Source organism: Lichenostomus cassidix, chromosome 21 (genome assembly GCF_008360975.1).
Source record: "Lichenostomus cassidix isolate B80296 chromosome 21, HeHo_3.0, whole genome shotgun sequence".
Taxonomy (NCBI): Eukaryota; Metazoa; Chordata; class Aves; order Passeriformes; family Meliphagidae; genus Lichenostomus; species Lichenostomus cassidix.
The window spans coordinates 3,078,129-3,103,229 of NC_139501.1; the positions used below are offsets into that span (position 1 = coordinate 3,078,129).

A 25,101-nucleotide genomic window follows, 5' to 3' on the forward strand; every position below is an offset into this window, starting at 1 on the left:
AACTGTCCCAGGGAGAGATTTACCAATGTTCACGCGAGTGTCTCAGTGTGTTTTGTTCTGCTGTTTCCCCTTTTAGGTGACAGCGAGATTGTAAATAATATGTACGAGGCCGACCCCGATCTCCTTGCTGGCGAAAGCGCAGAGGAGGAAACTGAGGACAGTATAATGTCCCCCATCCCTGTGGGACCTCCGTCACCCTTTCCCACCAGTGAGGACTTCACTCCCAAGGAGGGCTCACCCTATGAAGCTCCCGTCTACATTCCTGATGACATTCCAATCCCACCAGATTTTGAACTCAGAGAATCTTCGATCCCAGGGGCAGGGCTAGGGATTTGGGCCAAAAAGAAGATTGAAGTTGGGGAAAGATTTGGACCCTATATGGCAGTACAGAGGAGCACATTAAAGGAAACAAACTTTGGATGGGAGGTAAGCGTGCAGAATGTGGGCACCACATTCCTTTGTCTTCTCTGCCAAGTGTTCGTGGAGCTGGACCGAGGCCTGGTGGCCTGGGGACAGAGGTGGTGACCTTGCTGATGCCACATTTCCCAGCCTCATTTAGCACCCCGGTTACCTGCAAGATTTGAAATCAGCAGAAATCCCTTTCCGAGTTCCCTTCCTGGGCCTCAGAGCACCGTTTGGGAAGGCTGTTTGCTGAATGATGTCGGGTCACTTGTCATTTCCAAATGGTGTTCGGGAGTTGTCGCGTGGAGGGAATGGGATTAATCGCATCATGTTTGGTGGTTGGGGTTGTTACCTTTGACTCCCAGCCCGTGTCAGTGGTGCAGGCATTATTAACTGGGCAGGGAGAAATACCTTGTACCCATTAACAGCCCCGATGTTCTCCACTTCTTGCGCTGCGGCAGAGATGGAGGAATGTGAAAGTCATTTTTCTCCATGAGCTGAACAAAACTCAGCTTTCAGCAGGAAAAAGCTCTGCCCCACAGCTCCCATCTTTCTCCCTTCAGCAGGAAAAAGCTCTGCCCCACAGCTCCCATCTTTCTCCCTGCTTTTCTGGGCTTGCCCCAGAAATCAACTTAATCTCCTCTGCTCCTGTAGTCTTCATTTGGGAATATGCAGATCCCCAATTATCCTGAGATATTCTGTGAGCAGTGAAATGTAGCCTGGGATTCCTGCTCTGAGCACACAGCACATCCAGTGCCCATTATACAATATTTAATTCCCTCTCTCTAGCCCTGGTGTTATCCCAATATTACATCCCCCTGCTGCCTGGGAGCTGCTGGCTCTTGTCCTGGAGAAGAGGCTGTGAGGGCAGAGAGGTTTCCTTTTCCTGGCAGGATTTTACTGTGGGATGGATGAGGCCTGTCCCTCAAAAAAAAAGTGGGAGCTGAATTTTCCCTCATTTTCCCTGGGTGAAGAAGTGTATTGCCCTGATTCCTCCATCAGCCACTACTGGGGTGAACTGGTTCACAAAATCCCAGAGGATTTGCAGGGTGGGAAGCAGCTGAGGGCTGGAAGTGTAAGGTTTTCCCAGGGAGAAAGCACCAGGGCACTGACAGAACTCTGTTTTCTTAGAAACCTGGGTCAGAAAGGCCAGACTTCAGCATTAACAGTTTAAATTGTCTCTGATTATATTTGCACTCCTGACTGCGATGTCAAAAATCAGTGAGCAGTGAGACACAGTGAAGCCCAGAGAAGTAGCTCCAGATGTTTTTGTTTTGTTTACTTTTTCAATGTGTCCAAAGTGCAGGAAACAGCAAAAAACTCTTGTTTTAAGAACCAAACTCAATTGTGTTCTGTCACTCTGCAGTAGGAAGTGTCTGAAGAGCTAAAATCAGAGTTTGCTTGAATGACTGAGTTGAGAATTTCCTTTTCCTTCCATCCCAGTGCAGGGAAAAGAGGGGAATTCAGCTGAGTTGTGTTTCCCTCATTCCCTCTCTCTCCTCCAATGACATTCCTCAGAAGTTCCTCTCAGCGTTGGCTTCTATTGTGAATATCATTGCAGAATATTTGATTGGTATTACTCTATGAGCATCAAAAAGGGGTTTTTCTGGGGGGGAAAATCCCTGTTATTATGCTGTCACTACATGGTCTGGTTGAGGGAGGTTGTAGGTGTAAAGCAGCTTCAGATTCCTGAGGAAGGTATTGATCACTCCATGGTATCTCTGAAAATAAGGATCATTTCCCTCTAGGAACATGCAATATGAATTATTTGTAGGCTGCAATGTGAAAGATGAATCCTCTTCTTCTGACCCAATTATTGACAGGTGGCATTTGTTGTTTCCATTTATATTTTCGTTTGTTATTTTATTTTAAGAACCACTTTTAGGAACAAAGTGCAATCCTCCTTGGCTAGTACAAGTGAGATCCAAGTCGAGTAATGCAAATCTTTTTTTTTCCTCTGACCTTGGCAAAACGTTGTCCTTGTGCTTTATATTCCTGATAAAAGCTGATATTTACACTCACGATTTTCAGAAAGGTTCCCCACATCCCCACTGCCCTGAGTGCTGATAGGGGCCATATTTATCAATTCCCGTTGACTTTGTGATACTGTTTGTTTTTGTAGTGTAATTGAGCAAACTTTCCCTCTCCGGGGCACTTCTCAGTTCCAGCGGTTCCTTTGTCCCTGGCAGGGACATTTCACACCTCAAAGGAAGGGCTTTGTCCTCCCTCAGGTGTCCCCAAAGCCACCCCAACACTCCCTGCTTGCCCTTGCAGACACCTCTTGAAGTTTCCCATTTCCCAGAGTGTTTGAAGACAGTTCAGGGATCTTTTCCCAACTCCATTTGGGAGCAACAGCCATGAATCCCTTCGTGTGCTGAGCAGGAATTCATGGAATAAATGTTGTGTGCTGTGATGGTTTCTGAGCTGCTCCCTTGGAGTGGAAGCTTGGAAAAGCCCTGAGATGTTCTAGGCAGCTCTGCCTGATGGCAAATGGGGAAATTGTAACTTGGGAGATGTTTTCATCCTCTGTTCCTAAAACTGAGCAGGAGGGAATGGGCAGGGAGAGAAAAAAGGGAAAAGGGAGGAGTTTTCTGTCACCCAGTAACATGTTGGCTTTTGCTTCCATGTGCTGTTTCTTCCAGTGGTGATAAGTTTAACAAATCTGGGATTTGTAGGACCATGAGGAAAGTTCCTTCTGCAGTTTGCCTTTTTTTTTGTTCAGTATTTCTCTGGAATTTGTAGTTTTGGCTTGCAGTGACTTGGGGGTTGAATGCTGGTGTAAGACTGCCCCACAACTCCTTGTTATGGCCAATCTGAATATATTGCATTTGAATTTCCTATTAGGAATTTAGTTCAGTTTTATATCTGTTCTTCACACCCAACCTCTTCTCTATTAATATTTCTCAGTTAATTTCCTGTAGTTTCTAGGATTGATAATCCCACTTTTCCACACTTCTTAAATTCTGAAAACCTGGTCTTTTTTTGATTGCTTGTTTTTCATAGTCATGAGCGTCTCAATCTGAACAGTGTTTCTGCCTTTGGCACAAGAAATTCTTGCTCTTCATTGCAGGAAATTTATTGTCAGGCTTTGACTAAGCTGGGAGTGTCACTGGAAGTGGCATTGGCTGCAAAGTGGCCATTCCTCTGCACCACCTCAGCTTCGCTAGAAAATGCTGATTTTATTGCTGTACAGTTCGTGGTGCTTCAGAATTAACGTCTGTTCCTTCTGACTTCTGCATTAAAGAAAAACACCAAACAACATTTTGGGGGTTGGAAAATGTGCTATTAAGGGCTTTTTGAAAATGGATCCCTTCTATTCATGGATTACCAATGCAGAATTACCAATTCTCTTTTCAAACTCCAGTAAGGACAGATTTGTGGAAATTAAAATGAAACAGAGCAGTGAATTGTCCCTCGAAGTCCTCAGGAAATTCAGTTTGTGTTTCCATCTGAACTCCTCACTCCACACCTAGTGCTGCTGAAACTTTCAGCTTCGCCCATTAATAACCCAAACCATCCACGGGAATGCAGAAAGCTGAGTTTTATCTGCCATACCTTGAAAAAAGATGCACAATTATCTTTATTACAGGCAGTTTTTCTTTGAGGCAGAGACAAGGGCTGGGCTGGGATGGCCTGAACTCATGTCCTGCCTTATCTGCAGCACAGCTCCATATCTCCTTTGCTTTGTGGGATATGTTTAAAAAAATATTCCTTGAATTCAGCCACACCTCTCATTCAAGGCTCTCTGGATGGCAGCGAGTGATTCACGCTCATCTCATAAAAATAAATAAGATGTGTCAATCCTGAGCCACAGCCCCTCCCAGGGATGATTCAGTGGCTCCTGTGCAGGACCTGTTGGGTTTTCCCTCACTCCCCGACACTGCTGTGCTGATCATGTCATTCCACCTTTGATTTTGGGCCCTTAAAAGGCACCACCCCACATGAGAGCCTGGTGGTTATGGAGTGTGACGTGAAATTTTCATTTCTCCTGATCCCATTGCTCCTCTGCCTGCTGACACAGAGCACAGAGCTGCCTGCACCCCGAATAAATCACGGCTTGGTTGGGCTTTATGGCCTCCGGGACACGCAGAAAATGGAAACAAAATAATTGCATAATGATTTCAATAGCGGAAAATGAAAATAAAATAATTGCATAATGATTTTGATCACTTTGGGTGAATAACGGGATTTATCATGGTGCTGTTAATTTTCCTAATTGAAAGGAGAATGGGAGTCTCGTCCTGGAGGGAAATTTAGCACCTGAATTGTAGGAGATTTGGAAGTAATTATGATTTTAGGTCAGTTTGCTTCACAGGGTAAATACCACTGATAAATACAGCTTATTTTAATTTATATTTTAATTTATATTTTAAGAGAGGTTATTTGCTGAAGCACAAAGAGTTCTGTCAGCTGAAGTGTCAGAGCTAGTCCTTTAAATTTTAGTGCTTTTTTTTTTTGCTTTTTTTTTTTTTTTTAAGGAATACTCCTAAGTGCTGAGGGAAATTTACTTTATGTGACTGGCCTTGAATGAATGGGAGGAGAATTATATTGTATTTCCTTGAGCCTTAAAAATATTAAAATATCTCCAAAATTAAAATATATTTTAAACAATACATTTTAAAGCTATCTTCAATATATTAAGATAGGAAGGAGCCTCAAAGCGTGGCTTGAACTGTGATGGTTTTGTCGTATTTCCCATTTCAGATCATACAGAACTTCCTTCATTTCCCTTTAAAATCTGATCCAGCTGAAGCAGAAAGTTTTAGTCTATCCTGTCCTAGCCAGAGATGCTGAAAGGAGTGTGAGTCCTTTAAATGAGCAAAGAAATCCCCAAAGCTCCCCATGGCTCCTGAGGTGCTCTCAGCTGGGCCCTGCAAGGATGTGATGACATTTCCTGCTCCTTTTCCTTCCTTGATTCATTCCTTTTCTCCAGCCTCTGCCTTTCCCTTTGCCTGGAGAATGATGTTACCACAACAGGGAAAAGGAGTCCATGAATTGCTGTTTTCCAGCTCAAATTCCTGCTCTTGGAGGGGAATTGCTGAGGAATTTTGTGTGTTTTTTGAGCCTGGGAAAGGGAAAAAACCCTTTTTCTGCACCCTTCCTGAGGTGCAGAGCATTACCTGCACTGTAATGTTTCCCATGCAAGGTTCCTTCATCATTTCCCAGATTTGCCAGGCTGGAATAACTCTGGAAATGAAAGAATTTGTGGATTCATGAGGAAAGCAAAACATAAGAGCACCCTGGGGTGCCCAGATGTGCCCTCAGGAGATGCCAAGAGAACCCCCAGGTAGAATTTTTATACACATGGATATAAAACTGCAGAGAAACTTCTACTTTTTGGCCAAAACTCAGTGCTTAAGTGAAAAAAAAAATCTCAAGGAGGAAAAACAAGTGTCTGACCTCAAAATACTCTAAATATTGTGAGATTTTGGCTGAGGAGGTTGCTCAGCTTTGTGCACGTTCAGTTCCGTCCCCTTTGCAGGGAGCAGCTCTGGGACAGCATCAACATTTTGATTTTCCCCACAGGATCTGGGCTTTGTTCTGTGTCAGGGGAACCTCACGAGGAAGGGGAAGGGTCAGAGCCAGGTGCTGGCAATTGTTGGGCTGTTTCCCATGCTTGGGATTAAAGTCACATCAGCAGGAGCAAGGACTGGGTCAGGATTCGGAGGAAGAGCTTGATGGAATCCCAGGAAAAACCTCATTGTCTACAGCTCCATCTTTTGTGGGGGTTTAATTTAATTATTTTGACCCTGGATAAAAGTGAAAAATGCACCTTATGGCATCCAAGTGAAACAACAGATTTGTCCCATTTTTTGACATTTCCCTAAATGCTTCAATGCCAAGGTTAAGAGAGTAAAGCCTTTTTTAGGCCCAAGAATGCCATCATAAGTTGCTCTATCTTAGGCACTTGGCTAAAACATGGGTATATAAGGAATTAAGGGAAAAAAAGAAGAGACAGGGGAAGGGAATGACTAAGAATACCTCCTGATATTTCTCCTTTATTTCCATAAGGGGTAATAACTCATGAGCAATCCGGCAGAGGGCACTTTCTTTAAATAGAACATTCTGATTCACAAGCAGAAAAAGGAAATAAATATTTTCCTTTCGTCTTCGAGAGCCATCCCTGAATACCAGCTCCTGAAGCAGCATTTTATCAGCCACGCTTTCAAAAAGGGAAAAAGAGAAAGCAAAATCCCATGAAAAGCTCCGTGGCGACCATGGGGTTTGACAAATAGCTCTTTTCATTGTCAAAAGCCCTGCAGAACTCAGGGCACTGCTTCTCCCTCAGGACTGTTCACCTGCAGAGAAATCCAACCTGCGTTTTGTCCTCTCCCAGCAAAATCTGGCTGATGGAGCTCTGGAACACAGTGGCTTTTGTGAGGGAAATGATCAATAAGTGAACCCATAAATATACATGGGGCTCTGAAGGAGGCAGCGCTCTGGGGACTCTTTCAGGAGCACTTTGGGAAGGTGGGAGTGATGCAAAATAACTCATTTTGGAGTTTTCAGGCTGTTTGTGTGAGGGACTCGGGAGGATGTTGGGTTTTTTGGGAATCAGACTCATGCTTCTTACTGCTTGGAGATGTTCCTGGGGGACTGGGGAACTGAGAGCTCCAGGGATGTTCCCAAGGTCAAAAAACCCTACAGTGAACCCCACCTGAGCTCCTGGTCAGTCCCAAAGTCTGAAGGTTCTAAATTCAATCTCTTTACCTCAGTCTGTGTGATGCAAGAAGTACCAAGAGCAAGTTTTCCCAAGTAAAATGTTGTATGAATTACTTGTAGAGAATGGGAAAATCACATTCTCTGCATAATTTGGAACTGTTCCTCCTCTTCCCGTGGCAGATCCGGGGCAGCACCACATATCTGGAGAGCTGGTAAATGTAGCAAGAGTTACTTAATGAGATTTAGGATTTCACACATTTTGCTGCTTCAGTTGCTTCTTGCTTGGCTCTGGAAATGCCGGGAAGATTTGTTGTATTTAGGGATGGAAATGAAGGGTTGGGTCTACTGCTTTTTCTGAAGGAGTGGAACCTTGGTGGGACATGATTCTTCACTTGCTAAAACACCACTCAGTCACCTTTCCTTGTGTGTTCGTTATTCCTCTTTTGTGTGTTCATTATTCCTCTTTTTGTGTGTCCCATCCCAGCAGAGTGCTGGGACCTGTGCAAAACGAGGCAATCCTGGTACTGAGGGAGCTCAGCTTTGCAAAACAAGGGCAGCTTGTCCAGGGAAGGTGTGAAGCTGAATTTGAGTCATTTTTAGAAACATGAATGGAAGAATCACACCTGCAGGAGGAAGCCCAGGGTGAGGCAAGGTGGGGAATTGGCCCTTTGGGTGGAAGGAGCATTTCCAGAGCATGGGGTGCTCCTTTTGGATCTGCCCAGGCAGACAGCTCTGTGTTTGATGTGTTTTATAACTTTCCTGGCCCATTATCCCAGTTCCAACCCCTCATGTGTGGCACCAAGACCTTTCCCTCAGAGTTCTTATCTCCTTTTAGATCTGCCCAGGCAGCCAGCTCTGTGTTTGGAGTGTTTTATAACCCATTTTTGGCCCATTATCCCATCTCCAGCCCCTCATGCCCATGTGGCACCAAGGCCTTTCCCTCAGAGTTCTTTCCTCCCTTCGGATCTGCCCAGGCAGTCAGCTCTGTGTTTGGTGGTTTGGTGTGTTTTATAACACCCATTTTATAATCTGCCTGGCCCATTTTCCCAGCTCCATCCTCTCATGCCCGTGTGGCACTGAAACCTCTCCAAGGCCTTTCCCTCAGAATTTTCTCCTTTTGGATCTGCCCAGGCAGCCAGCTCTGTGTTTGATGTGTTTTATAGCCCATTCATGGCCCATTTTCTCAGCTCCAGCCCCTCATGCCCATGTGGCACCAAAGCCTTTCCCTCAGAGTTTTTTCCCTTCAGATCTGCTCAGGCAGCCAGCTCTGTGTTTGGTGGTTTGGTGTGTTTTATAACACACATTTTATAACCTGCCTGGCCCATTATCCCAGCTGCAGCCCTTCATGCCCGTGTGGCACCAAAGCCTTTCCAAGGCCTTTCCCTCAGAGTTCTTTTCTCCTTTAGATCTGCCCAGGCAGCCAGCTCCGTGTTTGGTGTGTCTTATAGCCAATTTATGGCCCATTTTCCCATCTCCATCCCCTCATGCCCATGTGGCACCAAGGCCTTTCCCTCAGAGTTTTCTCCTTTTGGATCTGCCCAGGCAGACAGCTCTATGTTTGGTGGTTTGGTGTGTTTTATAACACACATTTTAGAACCTGCCTGGCCCATTATCCCATCTCCAGCCCCTCATGCCCGTGTGGCACCGAAGCCTTTCTGAGGCCTTTCCCTCAGAGTTCTTTCCTCCCTTCGGATCTGCTCAGGCAGTCAGCTCTGTGTTTGGAGTGTTTTATAACCCATTTTTGGCCCATTTTCCCATCTCCATCCCCTCATGCCTGTGTGGCACCAAAGCCTTTCCCTCAGAGTTCTTTCCTCCCTTCGAATCTGCTCAGGCCTTCCCTCTCCTTCCCTCCGCTTTAATTGTACATCTCATTGTGTCATCCCCGTTCAATCCCGTTCAAAAATCCTACACCTCACCCTTGTCCCCCACCTCCCTTTTCCCATTTAGATCTCCCCGAAGCCCATTCTCCCTTATCAGCACAGTAATTTCGTGAGCAGAGCTTGGATTTCTGCCGTTTAGGCCGCGGCCATTGTCTGTCGCAGCTGCAGTCAAGATAAACCCTCACCCAGAACAAAGTTGGAATGACCTTTTACAAGCAGAATCTGCCTTGTTTCCCTCCAGACTAATTTATCAGCCTTCATTTCAGCCTAGTCTCTCAGCAGAGGCCTGAAAGAACATTACAGAGAGCATGAATGAACAGGGGGATTAAGATGCTTGGCTAGTCCCTCTTTTTCATCAGACACCTTCTGGATTTGCTGGGATGTAAGCTGTAAATGACCGTAAGTGGTGAACTGCCTTCAACTTGGAGGAAGGGGAAGGGGAAGAGGAGGGGGGGAGACACCAGAGACAAATGTTTGGGGGAAAAAAGTGATGTGAGGAGCTGGATAAAGCTTCTGTCTCGGAGGCAGAGAGTGGCAGGGCTGAGCAGTGTCCCCAACTGTCCTTCCCAAGGGGCGCTGTGTGTCCCCAAGCAGGGCAGGCTCAGCTACTCTAAACAAAGCAAATTTAACTCCAAATTAAAATCCATTTTATTCACTGAAAGCAAAATTTTAGAAGTTGGTTACACCTCTCTGGGCTGAAAGTTTTTTGGTGAGGCAGAGCAGCAAAACTTTTCTTGGGAGAGTGATTCTAACGTGGCAAGAGGTGGAATTTGTTAAAGTGAACTTGACAAGTGTCAAAGACCCCAACAGGAAACCCAAGAGTCTCCTGTAGGTGACAACAGGCACAGTCCAAAGGAGTTGCTGTGAGGAAGGGAATAAATATTTGTCTTTTGAAGGAGGGGAGAGCTGTCAGATGTATTGGAGTGAATTTCCTGTCTGTGCCACAGCTTTAGTGGGATTGGATAATTCCACCCCTAAACACCACTGCACATCAGATTCTGGTTTAGTGCTTACACCTTTTGGCTTCCTTTGTTTTTTATGTGATGAAGGAAAAGGTTATTTAACAACTTGGAAACTTTACTGCTAAATCACAACCTGCTCAGCAGAGGGGGGTGAATAAGGATTCACCATCAATGAAACTTGGGTCATTGTGGTTGATTCCTTTCAGTGCCTAAAAAGCTTTCAAAGGGAAGAAATCAGTGATTTTGGTTGTTGCTGGGGCTGTGCTGTTGCCTTGTGTCCTCTGGCAGGGTGGGAACATCCTCTGGCTGAATCCTGGTGGGAATGCTGGCCCCAGCCAGGGAACAGAAACATCTCCTTCTAAAACCCCACTGTGAGCACAGCTTGCACCTTTAATGGATTATTCAGATTTTTGGTATATGAGAACATTTGGGAATATTTCAGCTTTTGCTGGAAAGCAAGGAAGAGGCAAAGGAAGAGCTGCAGGTGGGGGTGTGGCAGCAGTCAGGGAAAATATGCTGTGGGAGCAGCTTGAGAAAATGGTATTGCACTGTCTGGGGATGCTGAACATCAACTACAGGGTGTTTAGAAACTGAGTGCAGGAAAAAGTTCAATGTTTTGGAATTATTTTAAGGTTTTAAAGTATTTAACAAATTACACTTACATAATATAAAATATTATACCTATATAATTAAAATAGCATACCTATTTTTTTAGGTGTTTTAAGGAGTTTAGCCCATTCACTGGACCAGCGTGGCATTTTAGCCTCTGGGACTGTACAAACCAATAAATCCTGCTGCAATAATTGGTATTTTCTTTTCTGAGGATTAAACCCCCTCACAGTGGATGTAACAGAAATACCCAGACTTCTCTGAACCTTTGCAAAACTTGTGATTTCATTTAGACATCTGGGTGAAAGTTCAGGCTGTGATTTCTTTCTCTCTCCCATGTCCTACCTCATATTTGGGCCTTGGCATCCTTTAGCCAGTACTGTGGAAGGTATAGGATTTTCAGAGTTGGTACTTCTTTTTTTTTTTTGTGGTTGTGTTTAATTCGTTTTTTAGCTTAAAAGTTTGGAAGTTCTGCACTGTTGGTAACTTGCACCAAGTTTACTCATGCTCAAACCAAAAGTGTGGGCAGCTCTTCTCTTACACACCAACAGAACAATTGTCCCAAACCCTGATTTATGGACACTTCCACCCTCAGAAGTGAAGGAAAGGATCTTTTGCTGTTCTTAAGTGCTTTTATCATCTCCAAAATGAATTTCAGCAGCGTGGCAGGGAGATAGAGATAGTGCCTTTCTGGAGAGTTGTGGAGGCAAAATGCAGATACTTCAAGCAGGACAGATTATTTTTGGCTCTTGTCCAGTTTCCTGGGAAATGGACAGAAAGAAGCTTAATTTCTTCTAGTCCCCTGCAGCTGTGCTCGGAGTTTAATAAGCGTACAAGGTGATTTAAGGGGGGGAAAAAAAAAGGCAGGAAGTTCAGCTTCTTGTTGAGCTGTCTGTGCTCTTTGGAGCAGAAATTGGGGTTTGGTGCTGAGTGGAGGAGCAGCACTTCCCAGGTGGAAGTTCAGCATCAAGGATGGTGCCCAAAATGTTCAGTAGCCTTGCAAAACTCAGTGAATGTGCCAAAAAGATTGTGGGTTAACTTGCTTTCAAATAAACATGAGGTCGTTTAATTTAGAATATCCAGGGAGAATAATCCAAGTTGTGTCTGTGCAAGGCTGAACTTCAAAGTGGGATTGTTGTCTAAGAGCAAACAGGATCCTTGCACAGGAGAATTTGATGAAACTACTGGGGAAAAAAATTTAAATTAAATACAAGCAAGTTCTGCTTTTTGTAGTGAAAGGTGAATTCCAGTACACACTGCCTGTGGGAGATCAGGTTCAGAGAGGATGGGGAGGTTGTGAATCCAGCCCTGATGGATGCACCAGCAGGGATATTCTGTCTAATGTCCCTTACACAATGGCTCTGGGCTCCCTAAATCCAATCTCCAGCTTTTATTGTCACTGGTGTTGTCCCAAAACCAGGCAAAGACCCACCCAAAAAACACCCTTTGGGAGAGAAGGGCATTTAGGGCAAAAAAACCCTGAACAGGGAGAAATTAAATATTGTTGGGTGATGCCAAGTGACCCCAAGGGAGGAGTTGTGGGGTCAGGGGGATAAAACAGGGAATACCTGGAGCATTTCCCTGGATAAGGGGGACAACACCCAAACCAGGGATCAGCTCAGGGAGATGTGAGGCTCCCAGTGCTTCCCCATGCCCTGCAACCTTGCAATTTCCCACCTTTTATTATTTCTGTGGGTTTTAGATCCAAGCCAACATTCCCAGAGTAAATTCTCATTCTTGCCCGTGGTTTGCTACAAGGGTTTGTAGTTGTTGCTGGAAATTTCAGATTTAGGAATTTGAGCCAGAGCGACTCCTTCTCCTGTCTTTTCCTGTTTTCCAAAGTCACCTCATTTTGTAAAGGGCGTGTGTGTTTGTGTGAAATAAATCAGTGTAAATTTACTGCTCTCTGTAAATTGTAATTGGCAAGAGTCGGGACACAGCAAATTCAGAATGGGAATGATAAAATACTGATACTGTATCCTTTAATTTATTACCTGTATTATCCCCACTCTGCGTTTTCCACTCCCTTCTCTCCCCTTCACGAGTTGTGTTTTCACTAGACTGGCATTTTCCTCCTCTGATGAATTAACTGTCAATTGAAGTTAGTGAGATAAATCAAAACAAATGGACACACTGCTCCATATTGACTTTCTCCCTGCCTGATTCCCAGCCCCACTTTCTGAGCACGGGGCTCTTGTTCTGCTCACTTGCTTCTAAGCAAATGTACAAGAAAAGGAGGAGCTGGGGGAGGTGGGTTTAATGGTCAGCAAGTCCATTTTTCCCTGTCTTTGTTTTGTCTAGGATTTTGTCAACGAGGAGATCTGGGCCATTTACCATTTTCTTTTACCCAGAAAGGAGGCACTTGGCATGGTGGCAGAGAGGGAAATGTTAAATGGATTTCAGGAAGTGAACGTGGAAGTTCAGGTCGTGTAAAATGTGGTCTTAGTCTACATAAGGAAGGAGTTTTTGGGACAATCAACACATTTTAAGTGAAAAGGAAGACACTTTTTATCAGCAGGGTTGATGTGCAGGCCCTCACTGTAAGAGAGGAGAGAGAAATCTCCAAGGAGGAGATCTGAATTTCTTCTTTTGGAGATTTTCTGAATCCAGGGAGGTTTTTTTAACATTTGCTGTGGAAATTCTGGGTGTAAAATGTTGTTGGGTAGGGAACTCCGAGATGCTGAAGCCTTGGCTTTATCCCAAGATGGCAGAGCAGTTTCAGGCTGGTTTGTATTAGTTGTGCAAATGTGATGTGATCATGATGTGGAGTCATCTTTGTTCCTGATCACACAAAACTAAAGTTATACAAACATATTTATATACACACACATATATAAGGTAATTAAAGAAATAGATCTGAAACATGGACATGCTCAAGGCTTCTCTCTTGCAGACACAGAAACATTTTCACACTGAGGAGCCCTCCAGGCCCACAGGCCTTCCTTCTGCTGCCACCAAAGTTAGAATAGTTTGTAAAAAAGTTAATTGCTTATTTCAAACAACAAGAACCCAGAATCCACGCCTGTGTCTCCAGCAGTGCCACTCATGTGTGGATCAAACCCCAGCCACACCTCTGGCTGAGCAGCTCCTCTGCCAGGGTTCAGTGCTCAGAACAAGCACATGCCTGTCACAGAGCAAGTGTGGAAATTCTTTTGTTATTTGTTTACTTCCACCTCAAACATCTGCGCCTTAACGCTCAGCTTTGAAACGCGCTGGAGATCAAGCAGATTTTTCTCTCTGAGCCATCCTGTGTTGTGTCTTCCTGAGGTGGTTCAGCAAATAAATTTAACACCTTCTCACCTGGAAGGGATCTCCTGCGCTTTAATTCAAGAAGTAAAAGGTTTAAAAAGGAAAAGAGAAAAAAAAAAAAAAAAGAAATGTCTGTGCAGAGGAATGGATGGTGGAAAGGGGTAAAGCCTCTCAGCAGTAGGTTAATTGGAGAGTGGAATACCAGGGTAGATGGGAGCACATAGTTTCCTTGGACAATGTGCTAAAGAACTGGGAGCTGGGAAGGACCAGCTGGGATTGTTAGTGAATTAGCTGAAGTCAGAAACTGCTGAATGGAGCAAAGAAGTAAAGGGGAAATGAAGGTTAGGGTATAATTCAGTCTAAATTAGGTGGGCCATTCACAATGCATAAAAGGGCTCCGAGCTTCCTTTCTTGGGGAAAATGGGGAGGAAAGCTCACTTTTATTTGGATGCGTGTTGAGTGGTTGATTTTAAGAATGTGCATACCTAGAGCCTACTTTTTGGAAGTGCATTATCCCACATGAGTTTGGAGGAAGCATTGAAAATGCCATGAGCCTCAAAGACAACAGATTTAGCAAGAAAGCCTCGGATCCCTTGTGCTGCAGGAGAATTTCATTTAATCTCTGATGGGCTGAAACAAATCCTCTTCGTTTGTTCCACCTCTGTTTGTTTGGTGCTCACAATGAACACTCTGTACCTGATCCAGGTGCTTGGAATCCATACTGGCCCTCCTCTGTGTGTTATTTTTGATTTATTACAACATTTCTGCGCTTTAAATAATGCCCAAGGTTTGTTTTTAAGTGATTCTCCCATGGAAAGGGGTGTGGCAGGCAGCACATGGTCTTGGAGACTCTGTTTGTTCTATATAAACTTGGGGGAAAAAGGGAATGGCATGAATTTAATGTACAAACTGTGTTTGTTCTACATAAACTTGGGGGAAAAGAGGGAATGGTGTGAAATCAATGTACAAATAGTTAAATGGAAATGGTGCCTCCATGAAGCAGAAGGCATTGAGCCTTGCAGTGGTGTCTGTCTGTGGTGCATTAAGTTCTAATTTGGAAGAGTTTTGCTGCATCCCTTTAGTTGTTTTTGTCTCTGTAGACCTTCAAATCCATTTGCCCCAGTTTTGCTTGGCATCCTTCAGAGGTGCATCATCCACTGGATGATAAAAATTCACCATTTTCCCAACTTTTCAGATGTTTCAGAACTTAGAGCTCAGCATTTGTCTGCTCTGAGTGCTGTCTGTGAGTGCAAAGTGATTTTAACTTGGATTTAAGTGCTGTGGTTGTGGCTGTGCAGAGCCTTCCAAAGGTCTGGGCCCTTCAAATACACTGGGAGAAAATCCAAATTTTCTGTTTTAGAGCCCTGGGGGACGCTCTGTGTTTTCTGAACAAACTTGCAGAGATATTGAGCTGCATCATCCATAAGATAAAGCCCATCTGACTGTGGTTTTATCAGATAGAAAATGCTTAATAAGGAATAGAGAGTGCTGATTTTATCAGGGTGTAATTCCACCAGTGCTGCGGCTGGAGGTGGAACTTTTTCCCCCTCTTGCTGTACCTGCCAGAGCCTGGAATTGTTTCTGTGTTCACTCCAAAGGCTTATGTCAAGCCCAGTCAATTTAAATGAGATTCAGAACTGGAGCAGCAATAAGTGTTCAATCAAAGTATTTGATAAATCACTTAAACAATCTCGCAGATTGCAAATTCTATAAATGCAAGTTCTGCACTTATTCAAAACTAGTGAATGTGACAGGGCTAAGAGACAGCAAAGTCAAAACAGCAGGAAGAAAAACTCAGATTCTTTGATGAGATTAAAATACCAGCAATTGCAGGGGCAGGCAGGTAGGGCTGTGCTGCTCATGGAGCCTCTGCTGCAGCTTTTCTGAGGAGAATATACAGATGGGATAAAGAAGAGAAGGCTGATTTGATGATTGCAGCATAATTTTACCTTTACTTCAGGGTATGTGTGTTTTCCTTAATGTCTTGAATGGCATAATTTAGCTGGTCAGGAAAGTTTTCTCTCTTATTAAATGGAATGACAAGTGACTGTAAAAGTAGGAGAAGGGAAATCTCAACAAAGCCCAGATTGCTTTGAATGCTCAACAATTTCTCTTCGGTTGCTCAGATTGGAGCAAGAGCTTCCTCAGGGGGAATTTATTCTGCTGAGTGTCTCCACAGAAAAGCTGAAAACAAAGTGGTGAAACAAACTCCCTGAGTTGGCTTTCCCCTGGTTTGTTACCCACTGCAGCCATGAGGATTAAATGCTAAATAATGAATTTTTTTTTTTGGCTACTATTTTTATTATATCAAAGTAAGATGGAAGAAATTAAAGCAATTTTTTTGAGTAGCCTCCAGAATGAAACCTTGAGTTTTGTCCATTGAAGGACAGGAGCAAGGGACTGATGCCTTTGTCTCCTTTTCTCCACCTGTTTTACTGCCAACGTGAATTGAGTTTAATTTTTGCTGAAAACAAGAATTCCAAAAGCTCAAACCTCTGTTTTCAGGCAGCACAAGACCTTGTTGAGGGAAATTTTTAAGGACTTTGGGAATGTTGAGGGAAAATACTGTAGGAATCACAGAGTATTAGGAGTTCCATGGATACAGTGTTGTCCAGCTGTGAACTTGGGCAGATTTTCATTCTGCTGACTGAAATGCAGAAATATCTGCATAAACAGACACACAGGATTAAACTTCCAACCCAAAAAATCATTCCTAGAGGCCTTTTGCATCCATTCTGTGTGACCTCCTTTTCTCTGGGAATGCTTCAGGCAATACTCTAAATTGAGAAAGTTTGAAAAGCTACTCAAATACACATTATTTTAATAAAGAAGGAAAGATTCATGTCCTTTCGGTAGCTACGGAAAAAAACTAAATTGAAACAGCACTAAAATCTACTTTACACACAGACATAATTGTCAAAAAAACTTTTCCTTTCACTCAAAACTAATCCTTTCACTCAAAACTAATTTTCTGCCCTTAAAAGAAAGTAGTTTTAAAGATTTACTAGCAGTCCTTCCATAAAACATTTACATTTAACACACCGACCACACATTAATTAACGGGAACGAGCAATTCCAAGGACTCATCCCAAACTATCCACGGGGCAGAGTTATTTGAAAAACTCGATTTTCTTGCTGGCAGTGCCTTTATTTTGTGTGGTGGCCGTGGCTGTGCAGAGCTCTGGAGGGGCTGAGCTCTGGGGTGTGTGTGAGCGTGTGTGTGCATGCGGCTGTTGTTCCTTTCTTCTCCAAATGCTTCACCACAGTAGGCGAAATGGATGAAACACAGAAAAAGAGAGACAATAAATAGTTTCCTAACCTGGCTCGGATAATGGAGAAAGTTCGTTAGATTTATTAATCCTCATTTTCCTTTGGACTGTCAGGCTTGGAGTGACAGTAAAAAAGCTTGTGACGACTTTGGCTAATTTGCACTCCATTCACTTTCTCATGAAAACCCATCAGGATGACTGAAGAACTGCTCTGCAATTGACCTTATTCAATGGCAGAGTGATATACTGGGAAACAGGCCAGTTTTTACAATGCCCAAAAGAGCAAATTGGACGGAATCTTTGTTCCTCTCTTTTTTCCCCTTTCCTTTTTATGCCAGTCTTGCTCTAGTTAAGCTCTCTCATTTGTTCCAGCAGTAGCTCTAGGGCTCAGGTCACCCTCTGGGGCTGCCATTGCAGGTGATCACTGGGCTGCTTGTCTCGGATGCAAAGAGGAGGGAGAAAGGGGAAGGCTGGAAGATTCTGCTCAGAGAAAAAGTCTGAGGCCTTGTTCTCAGCCAGATGTTGGGGGACAGGGTGTTGGTTGTCCCTCTGCACCCAAAAATCCTAAACAAGTTGAGTGAATCCCAGCTGGGAGCAGGATTTTTGTGGCGCTTTTTGGGTGAGGAATTCAAGCTGGTGGTGGTCAGGGCAGAGGGGAGGCAGGGAGCAAATTCTGTGCTCATCAGGGAGACTTTTCTGTGCTCCTTTTATGTTCACACACAGCAAAGGCAGGATTTTCACTCTGGGAAAATGAGAGAGGCTCGGAGTGGCCAGAGGCTGGTGGGGAGAGATCCCGCACAGGGGGTAGGGACAACTGTCCCCTCAAACCAACTTTTAATGTTTTATGCAAAAGACAGCAGCCCTGAATGAGGGTCTGAGTGGGATTAGCACATGAACAGTCCGTGGGCTGGCAGATACCGAATTTATCTGGGGCACAGAGAGGCAAAACTATTTTAATTTGAGTCTGAGAACGGGCTGGTTTGGGTGGATTCTCTCTCTCTCTCTCTCTCTCTGGCTAAAATTCCTGAAACTTCAGCTCCATTTCCAGCTTTCATCCAATGTGGGGTTTGTAAAGATTTCTGACCAGTAGGACTAATAGTGATGTTTTTAATAGCAATAATTCCAAGCTGTACCCAAACTCCTGTCTTTACTGGGGTACCAAATATGCTGTAATTCCCTACCAGAGCAGCAGTGGTGCCTTCCCTGCCCCTGACACATCACACAGGGCAATGTGAGGCTTTCAGGTGGCTTTGGAGCACTTTGGGGACAATTCCAGCCCTGTCTGAGGCAGCAGCTTTGATCTCTCTCTGCAGAGAGAGACCATGAGAGTTGCTGGTTCAGGGCTGTTCAGGGGGACCTTGGAGGAGCAGAAAAAGCAAACCCACAAGTTGTTCCCCACACCCTGGACAGGGAGGTGCTTCCCTTGTGTGTCACATCCATCCAGGGTCTCATCCCTGCAGCTCCCAGCTTGGCAAACCAGGAGCAGGGAACACCCAGTCAGTCCTGGAGGAAAATAGGAAAGACCCAGAATAGTTGGAGGGACCTTAAAACTAATCCCATTCCATCCCTACCATGGCAGGGACACTTTCCACCATCCCAGGTTGCTCCAAGCCCTGTCCAGCCTGGCCTTGGACACTTCCAGGGATCCAGGGGCAGCCACAGCTTCTCTGGGCACCCTGTGCTAGGGCCTCCCCACCCTCATAGGGAATATTTTTCTTCCTAGTCTCTAATCCAAACTCACTCTCTGTCAGTTTGAAGCCATCCCCACTTGTCCTGTCACCACATGTTCTTTAAAAAGTTTCTCCGTCTTTCTTGTGGATTCCTTCAGAATCCAAGGGATTGCACTTCTCCTTTTTTGAGTTTTTCTATTTTACAGTAAACTTTTTCCACTTTAATACAAGTAAAGAGAACCTGGTGGCTTCACAAACCTGAACCACCCAGCAAGAACCACATTGTTCTGCAGCTTCACCAACTGATTAAGCTCACTGTGGGTCTCTATTTAGGGGGAAGGTGAGTTTTCTGAAGAAAAAATCAATTTAGAACCACATCAAACTGCCATCTTTCATGAACCATTTCTAGTTGGTCAGTGTACAACACTTTTCTGACCAGCATCACTTCTTCTGACTTACTCACATGAGAAAATAAAAATACATGACTGGAAGAACAGGTTTTAGGAACCTTTTTCTGTCTCTCCAAAGAGCTACCAATCCATCCTTCCCCTGCATCCACAAAGTCTGAATCTCAGCGTTGTTTCAGCACAGGTTTTGAGGCTCCTGCAGGAAAGTTGTAACCTCTGTGTGCTCAAGTTTTGGGGTTAAACCAACAAGGTGGAGACCAAGGAATGAGGGAAAGAAGAGAGGAAGGTGTTCCTAATGGTATTTTTGGGGCAAATATTCCCATGAGAAAGGGTTGGATTGGCACAGCAGGCCTTGCTGGGCAGGATAAACCTGGGGAGGTGTGAGAAGTGTCCCCATCACTGGCAGGGGACAATCCCTTGCCGTGGAATTGTCTCTCCATTCTGGATGGCTCTGGGTGGGGTGACTTCCGCCACTCGCTGTGCAGAGTCACTGCCATCCTCCTGCTCCTCTCTGTCATCTCCTTGCCCTCCTCCTTCTGGTGCCCTCAGGTCCTCCAATTTCCCCTTCTCTCTCTATCAAATTCTGCCCATGTCCGCACCCTCATTAATCAATGTCAAGTCACAGAGTGTACAACAAGGGCTGTATTCTTCCACTGCCCCCTCAGCCCTCATACATCCCATTGTTCCAAAAAACTGATTCAGATGGCAAGAAAACAGCCGATGCAGCACATAAAAGAGATGAGACAGAAATGAAAAGAATCAAGGAGGGGAAAGAAAAAAAAAAAGGAAAAAAAAAAAAAAAAAGAGGAGGCATTTTTTTCCCCTGAAACACTCGAATAAATACTCGGCAATGATAATTTAAATTATTCATACATTTATGAAAACATCCATTGAAAAGTGAAGTGTATGATGCTCTTTGTCTACTTTACTTGTCTCTTGTTTGTGATTAACCTTTACTGTAACTTGGGCTGGCAGTGCCACGATCACAAAGAGCAGACTTTTCCTTCCATGGGAAAAAATGTTTCATCGGGTCCAAATGAAAAATTAAGTGGAGGTATTTAGTGCTGATGTGGCAATTTGGTGCAAAAGCATTCAAGATGCAGAATTATCCGTGTCTGTAGCCCAAACACTGCCTGGTAAAAAAAAAAAAAAATCCAGAAGAGACAAAGCCAGCTTTTAGCAGCGCGTTCCCTCACAGGGGAGTTTGACATAAATTCTGCTTCCAGTCCCATGACATCCCTCAGGAGCTGGAGAGATCAACCCCATGGAATATCTGGGATTTGCTGCCACAAATAAGGAGAATCTGGGCGTGTGAGAATATGGACAAACACTGCCTGAAAAAAATGGAAATAAAAAAAAAGCAGCTCTGTTATTTTAATTACAGGTCCCAAACTATGGAAGAGTTCATAGAGTAGCATTAATAATGGCATCAGAAAATGGGAGATATTTGGGACTTGACAGCCTGTGAAAGTCCAGAGGAAATTTCTTTTGCCTCTTAGATTTTATTTTTTTTTTTGCCATACTTTGTGGTTACTGCTTTCATTTTAAAAAATCAGTTTGTGGCAAGATGAGCAGAGGAATATTAAATGCCAATAGTGATAAACAATCTGATATCAGAGCAATAGTAATTTGAGAGGTTTTGGAAACTCAGCTCTGTGGGGATTGTATTTTTTGGTGTATCCCTGCCATTCTTCTGGGGTTTTTTGGGGTTTTTTTTGCAGAGACCCAGTCAAAGCAAAGCTTCTCCTCTAACATTTGTGTCGTGCTTGTAATTCATCAAATTTCCATCCAACTTCCAAACCGGAGCGGTCTGGAGAATGTCAGATAATTTATAGATAATCATCCAAACATTTTTTATTCTCAAGTGAACACATTTAGCCCTGCAAATATGCATTTATGCCTTTCCATAACTGGTTGATTACGTGGGAGGGGGAGCCATTGTCTGGCAGTCAAAGCCAAGGGATTTTCGGCAAAGCTCTCCTTACTCTCGTGTTGACTCTGCAGTTGACTCTGTGTGTGACCTTGGACATGTCACTTATCCTCTGAATGCTTCACTTCCTTCTGTAAATGGCTGGAAGTTTGGAGCACATGCAGGAAAGTGTGTCTGGAACTCGGGGAAGCATTTGGAGATTTTGCTCCTGAGAGGTGCTGGTGGGTCCTGGCAGCTGAGAGAAATAGGGCTCTTCAGAGGCAGGTTTATTAAGCATCATTGTGCCTCATTTTTAGGGGTTTGATACATTTTCGAACCTTTCTCAGTAACTTTCCGCTTTTGGAATTAGTTTTCTAATTATTCAATAATTTTTCTACAATTTTTCTACAATTTTTTCACAATTTTTCCACCCAGAATTTCTTCACAAGGTGACTCTCAAGGGTTTTTCATCGCATCTATCTTGTCTAGGATTTCCTGGGTTTGATTTTAATGCTGCCTTCTGGATCTGTCCTTTGCTGAGGTGAAGTATTTGCCCTTGTTTCAGCAGAAAACATTTTTACTAAATCCACTCATGGATAAATCTACTAAGGGAGGCTGTCAGCCACAGGACAGAGTATTTCTGTAGAAAGTGTGGTGGAAAACTGTGTATTAAAAGAGGAAGGAGCTGGAGCAAAAGTCCTAAATCAAACTGCTGGCAATACACTGTCTTGGTGTGTATTTCTTGCTAGGCTGTGATTCCTTCTTCTTGGAAATTATCCAGGATTTCCTGGCTCAGTGATCTGGGATACATTTCAATATACTGGATATATGGAGCAGTGGGCAGACTTCAAACAGGTCTGGGATTTTTTTTTCTTTTTTGAGGTATAGAGAGACATCCAAAATAGTGGTTCCCTTTCTCAGCTGATTTGCATAAATCCTCCTTCACTGCTTCCAAGCCTTCCTGGAGTTCCTGAGCGAGCAGGAGGCACCAAATCCCTCCTTCCCTCCCATTCCCACACCAGCCAGGTTGGCTTTGGGATCAGCCAGCCAGAGAATTCCCAGACAGGAACTTTTGCACCTCAGCTCTGCTCACTCAATTAGTGAATGAATGGAGACACAGAAATGCAGTGACACCTCTTGGGAGCCGTGGAGGGATCATTCCTGCTCAGCCACACCCCAAAACCAATCCCAAACTTCTCAGCTTGAGGCTGGGATGATGATGGTGAACTTGGGTTGTGTTTTTTCCCATCACAAAGCCATCCTGGGATTTGATTGTCTATGTCCAGGCAATCCCTGAACTGCTTTGCTGGGCTCTCTGGAGTGGGGGATTTAGAATAGATCTATTTTAATATACATATATAATAATTTAAAATACACATAGCTTTGGGAACAGCTGCTCTATAAGGTGACACCTCTTGGGAGCCATGGAGGATCATTCCTGCTCAGCCACACCCCAAAACCAATCCCAAACTTCTCAGCTTGAGGTTGAGATGATGATGGTGAACTTGGGTTGGGTTCTTCCCGCATAAAGTCATCCTGGGATTTGATTATCCATGCCCAGGTAACCCCTGCACTGGGCTCTCTGGAGTGGGACATTTAAAATAAATCTATTTTAATAGATATATATATAAAATAATTTAAAATACACATAGCTCTGGGAACAGCTGCTCCATAAGGCATTCCCTCCACGGCTGTCCCAGGCTGTCCAGCCCCAGCCATGCCCCCTCCAGCAGCCCCCAGCACACTTTGCCCATAGAAGGTTTGGAGATGCCTCGCCGTGCCTCTCTCCCTCCTCCCACCCTCCCAGCCACCACGCCTGGGCTCTGGGAAGGTGGCCAAATGCCACTGAGGACACTGGAGCAATAAATCATCCTCCTTCCAACATCTGCAGGCCCCAAAGGCGAGCCCCTTGCCGATGATGATCTCGCCTCCCACCCCCTGCTTTTTATCCTGTCCCTGGCTGACAAAACACCTATTGTCACAGCCTGAGTGAAGAAGAGTCCTTTTTCCCTCACAAAGGCCCTCTGAAGCCAAGTTGTGAGCTGCCAGAGAAGATGCCGAGGGCTCGGCGGGGAGTCTATATCTCACTCTTTTGCTCTGTGGTTCATACTTTTTTTCTCTCTCACGGGGGTCACCCAAAGCCTTTCACTCCAGCTTCATATTCACATAAAGACATCAAGAAAAAGAAAAACCACACCAGAAAGAATTATTAGGCATGGCTGTCAAATGCTTTATGGGGGGGTGGGGGGTGCAGGGGGGGAAAGAACAGTAACTCTTTATGTGCTGGCATTGTTACAGGAGCTAATGTACCACTGGAGTGCCGTGCAGGAAGACATTACATGCCTCAGGAATTGCAGGGGCATGAGGCTAAAATATTGGGTTTCAGCAAAGGGGAGTTTGTTTTCACTTCTGGTTGCTTATCTGGGGTTTCTAGAGCCTAGCTGCCTCTTTCCTGATGGTGTTTTCTTGAAGAACTTTTGGGGTTTTTTGCATGTGAAGAATATTTCCTGGCTGTTATTTGCATGCCAAGGGAACTGTGGGGTTTTTAGGATCCAATAGATCAAGCTGCCCCCAGTCCTTTTTATTTTTATTTTTTTTTTGCATATGAAAGTTTAACAATCGCAACACCAAACCCTGCCCAAAATATTGATATTTCCTCATGGAATGAATTAGTGCAAAGCTGAAGGCAAGACACTCCCTGCCTGAGCCTAAAATACAGATTCCCAATTACCAAATTGCCCGTTTCTGGCAGATTTAAAGCTGGAAAGCGTTCCTGAATCTGCTGCCCATCTCTCTGCACCACTCTCCGAGGGAACTTTGGGAGCTGTGAGCTGAAGGCTCCGCAAACAAATCGCCTGCGAGGTTCATCCAGATGCCACATCCCCGTGTAGGCTTTTAACCCTTTGAGGTTGTGTCCCCTTTCTCTGCTCGCTGAGCAGTGGGTGAGCTGTGCTGGGCACGGCTTTAAGAAGATCCTGCTGCCTCGGAGAGGAAGATAAATTAAAAACTTCATTTAATCCTCTGGAAGGCTGAGACTGTAAAGTTAACAGTCGAGTAAGCTATTAAAATTTACAGTGCAAGGCATCAAAACAGAAGGAAAGTGCACATGGATAAAGTTTAAAGCATCCTTATAAAAAGCCGGAAACCTAACACTGCATTCCTACAAATTATTCCCTTAGCAAACATTTTTATTTCCAATTAGTAAAAGAAAAATTGCTAATTTGCTGCAGTTGGACAGGCCTGACGTCTCAATCTGCAAAGTGTCAGTGCTGTGAAAGGAAATGTTTCACACTGTGCTGGAGAGAGAGAGCAGCTCTAAAGAGGGTCAGGGCATCGGGCCCAGAAACCAGATTGACTGGCCATAGTGCTAAATTACTCACACAAGACAGACATTGTCTGCAGTGCCAGCCCCGCAGTACTCACTTTCTCATTCTTTCCCTTTTTTAGTTGGTGCTGCTGGAGGAGGTGAGGGGGTGGCAGGACAGGAAGGGGAGGAGGGCTGAGCTCAGGAGGGGTTTGGGCTCATCTTTGGCTTCTCTCAGAACACACTGAGAGCTGCAGGGAGGTGAAAGTCACCCTGATCCGTCTGGGATCATCTGGGGAAGCCACAGATACACCCAGGTGTTGGCTGGGCTGAGGGGAACCTTGTGCTGGGGATGAATCAGAATCCCAGAAAGGTTTGGGTGGGAAGGGAGCTAAAACCTATTGAAGCTATCTAAAATCTGTCTAAAAGCTACTAAAGCTCTCTAAAATCTATCTAAAAGCTATCTAAAGCCCATCCAGTGCCACCCCTGCCATGGCAGGGACACCTTCCACTATCCCAGGTTGCTCCAAGCCCTGTCCAACCTGATCTTGGACACTTCCAGGGATCCAGGGGCAGCCACAGCTTCTCTGGGCACCCTGTGCCAGTGGCTCACCACCCTCACAGGGAAAAATTCCTGCCCAACATCCCATTTAAACCTATTTTTTGGCAGTTTGAAGCCATTCCCCCTTATCCTGTCACTCCAGGCCCTTGGAAAGAGTCTCTCTCCATCTTTCCTGTACAAACCCTGAGATCTGGGGAATGCCCATGGAAAAATCC

The 25,101-nt window shown here is 44.5% G+C and overlaps 1 protein-coding gene across 5 annotated transcripts in view; it reads left to right on the forward strand.

The window, feature by feature from the left end:
- The window catches only part of PRDM16 (PR/SET domain 16), a 271,281-nt gene that overhangs the window by 98,945 nt on the left and 147,235 nt on the right, over window positions 1–25,101 (forward strand). For all 5 annotated transcript variants that reach the window (XM_085080185.1, XM_085080190.1, XM_085080186.1 and 2 more), the window contains exon 2: window positions 77–426. In XM_085080185.1, the coding sequence (XP_084936311.1) occupies window positions 77–426 (350 nt within the window). The remainder of the gene's footprint in view (window positions 1–76; window positions 427–25,101) is intronic.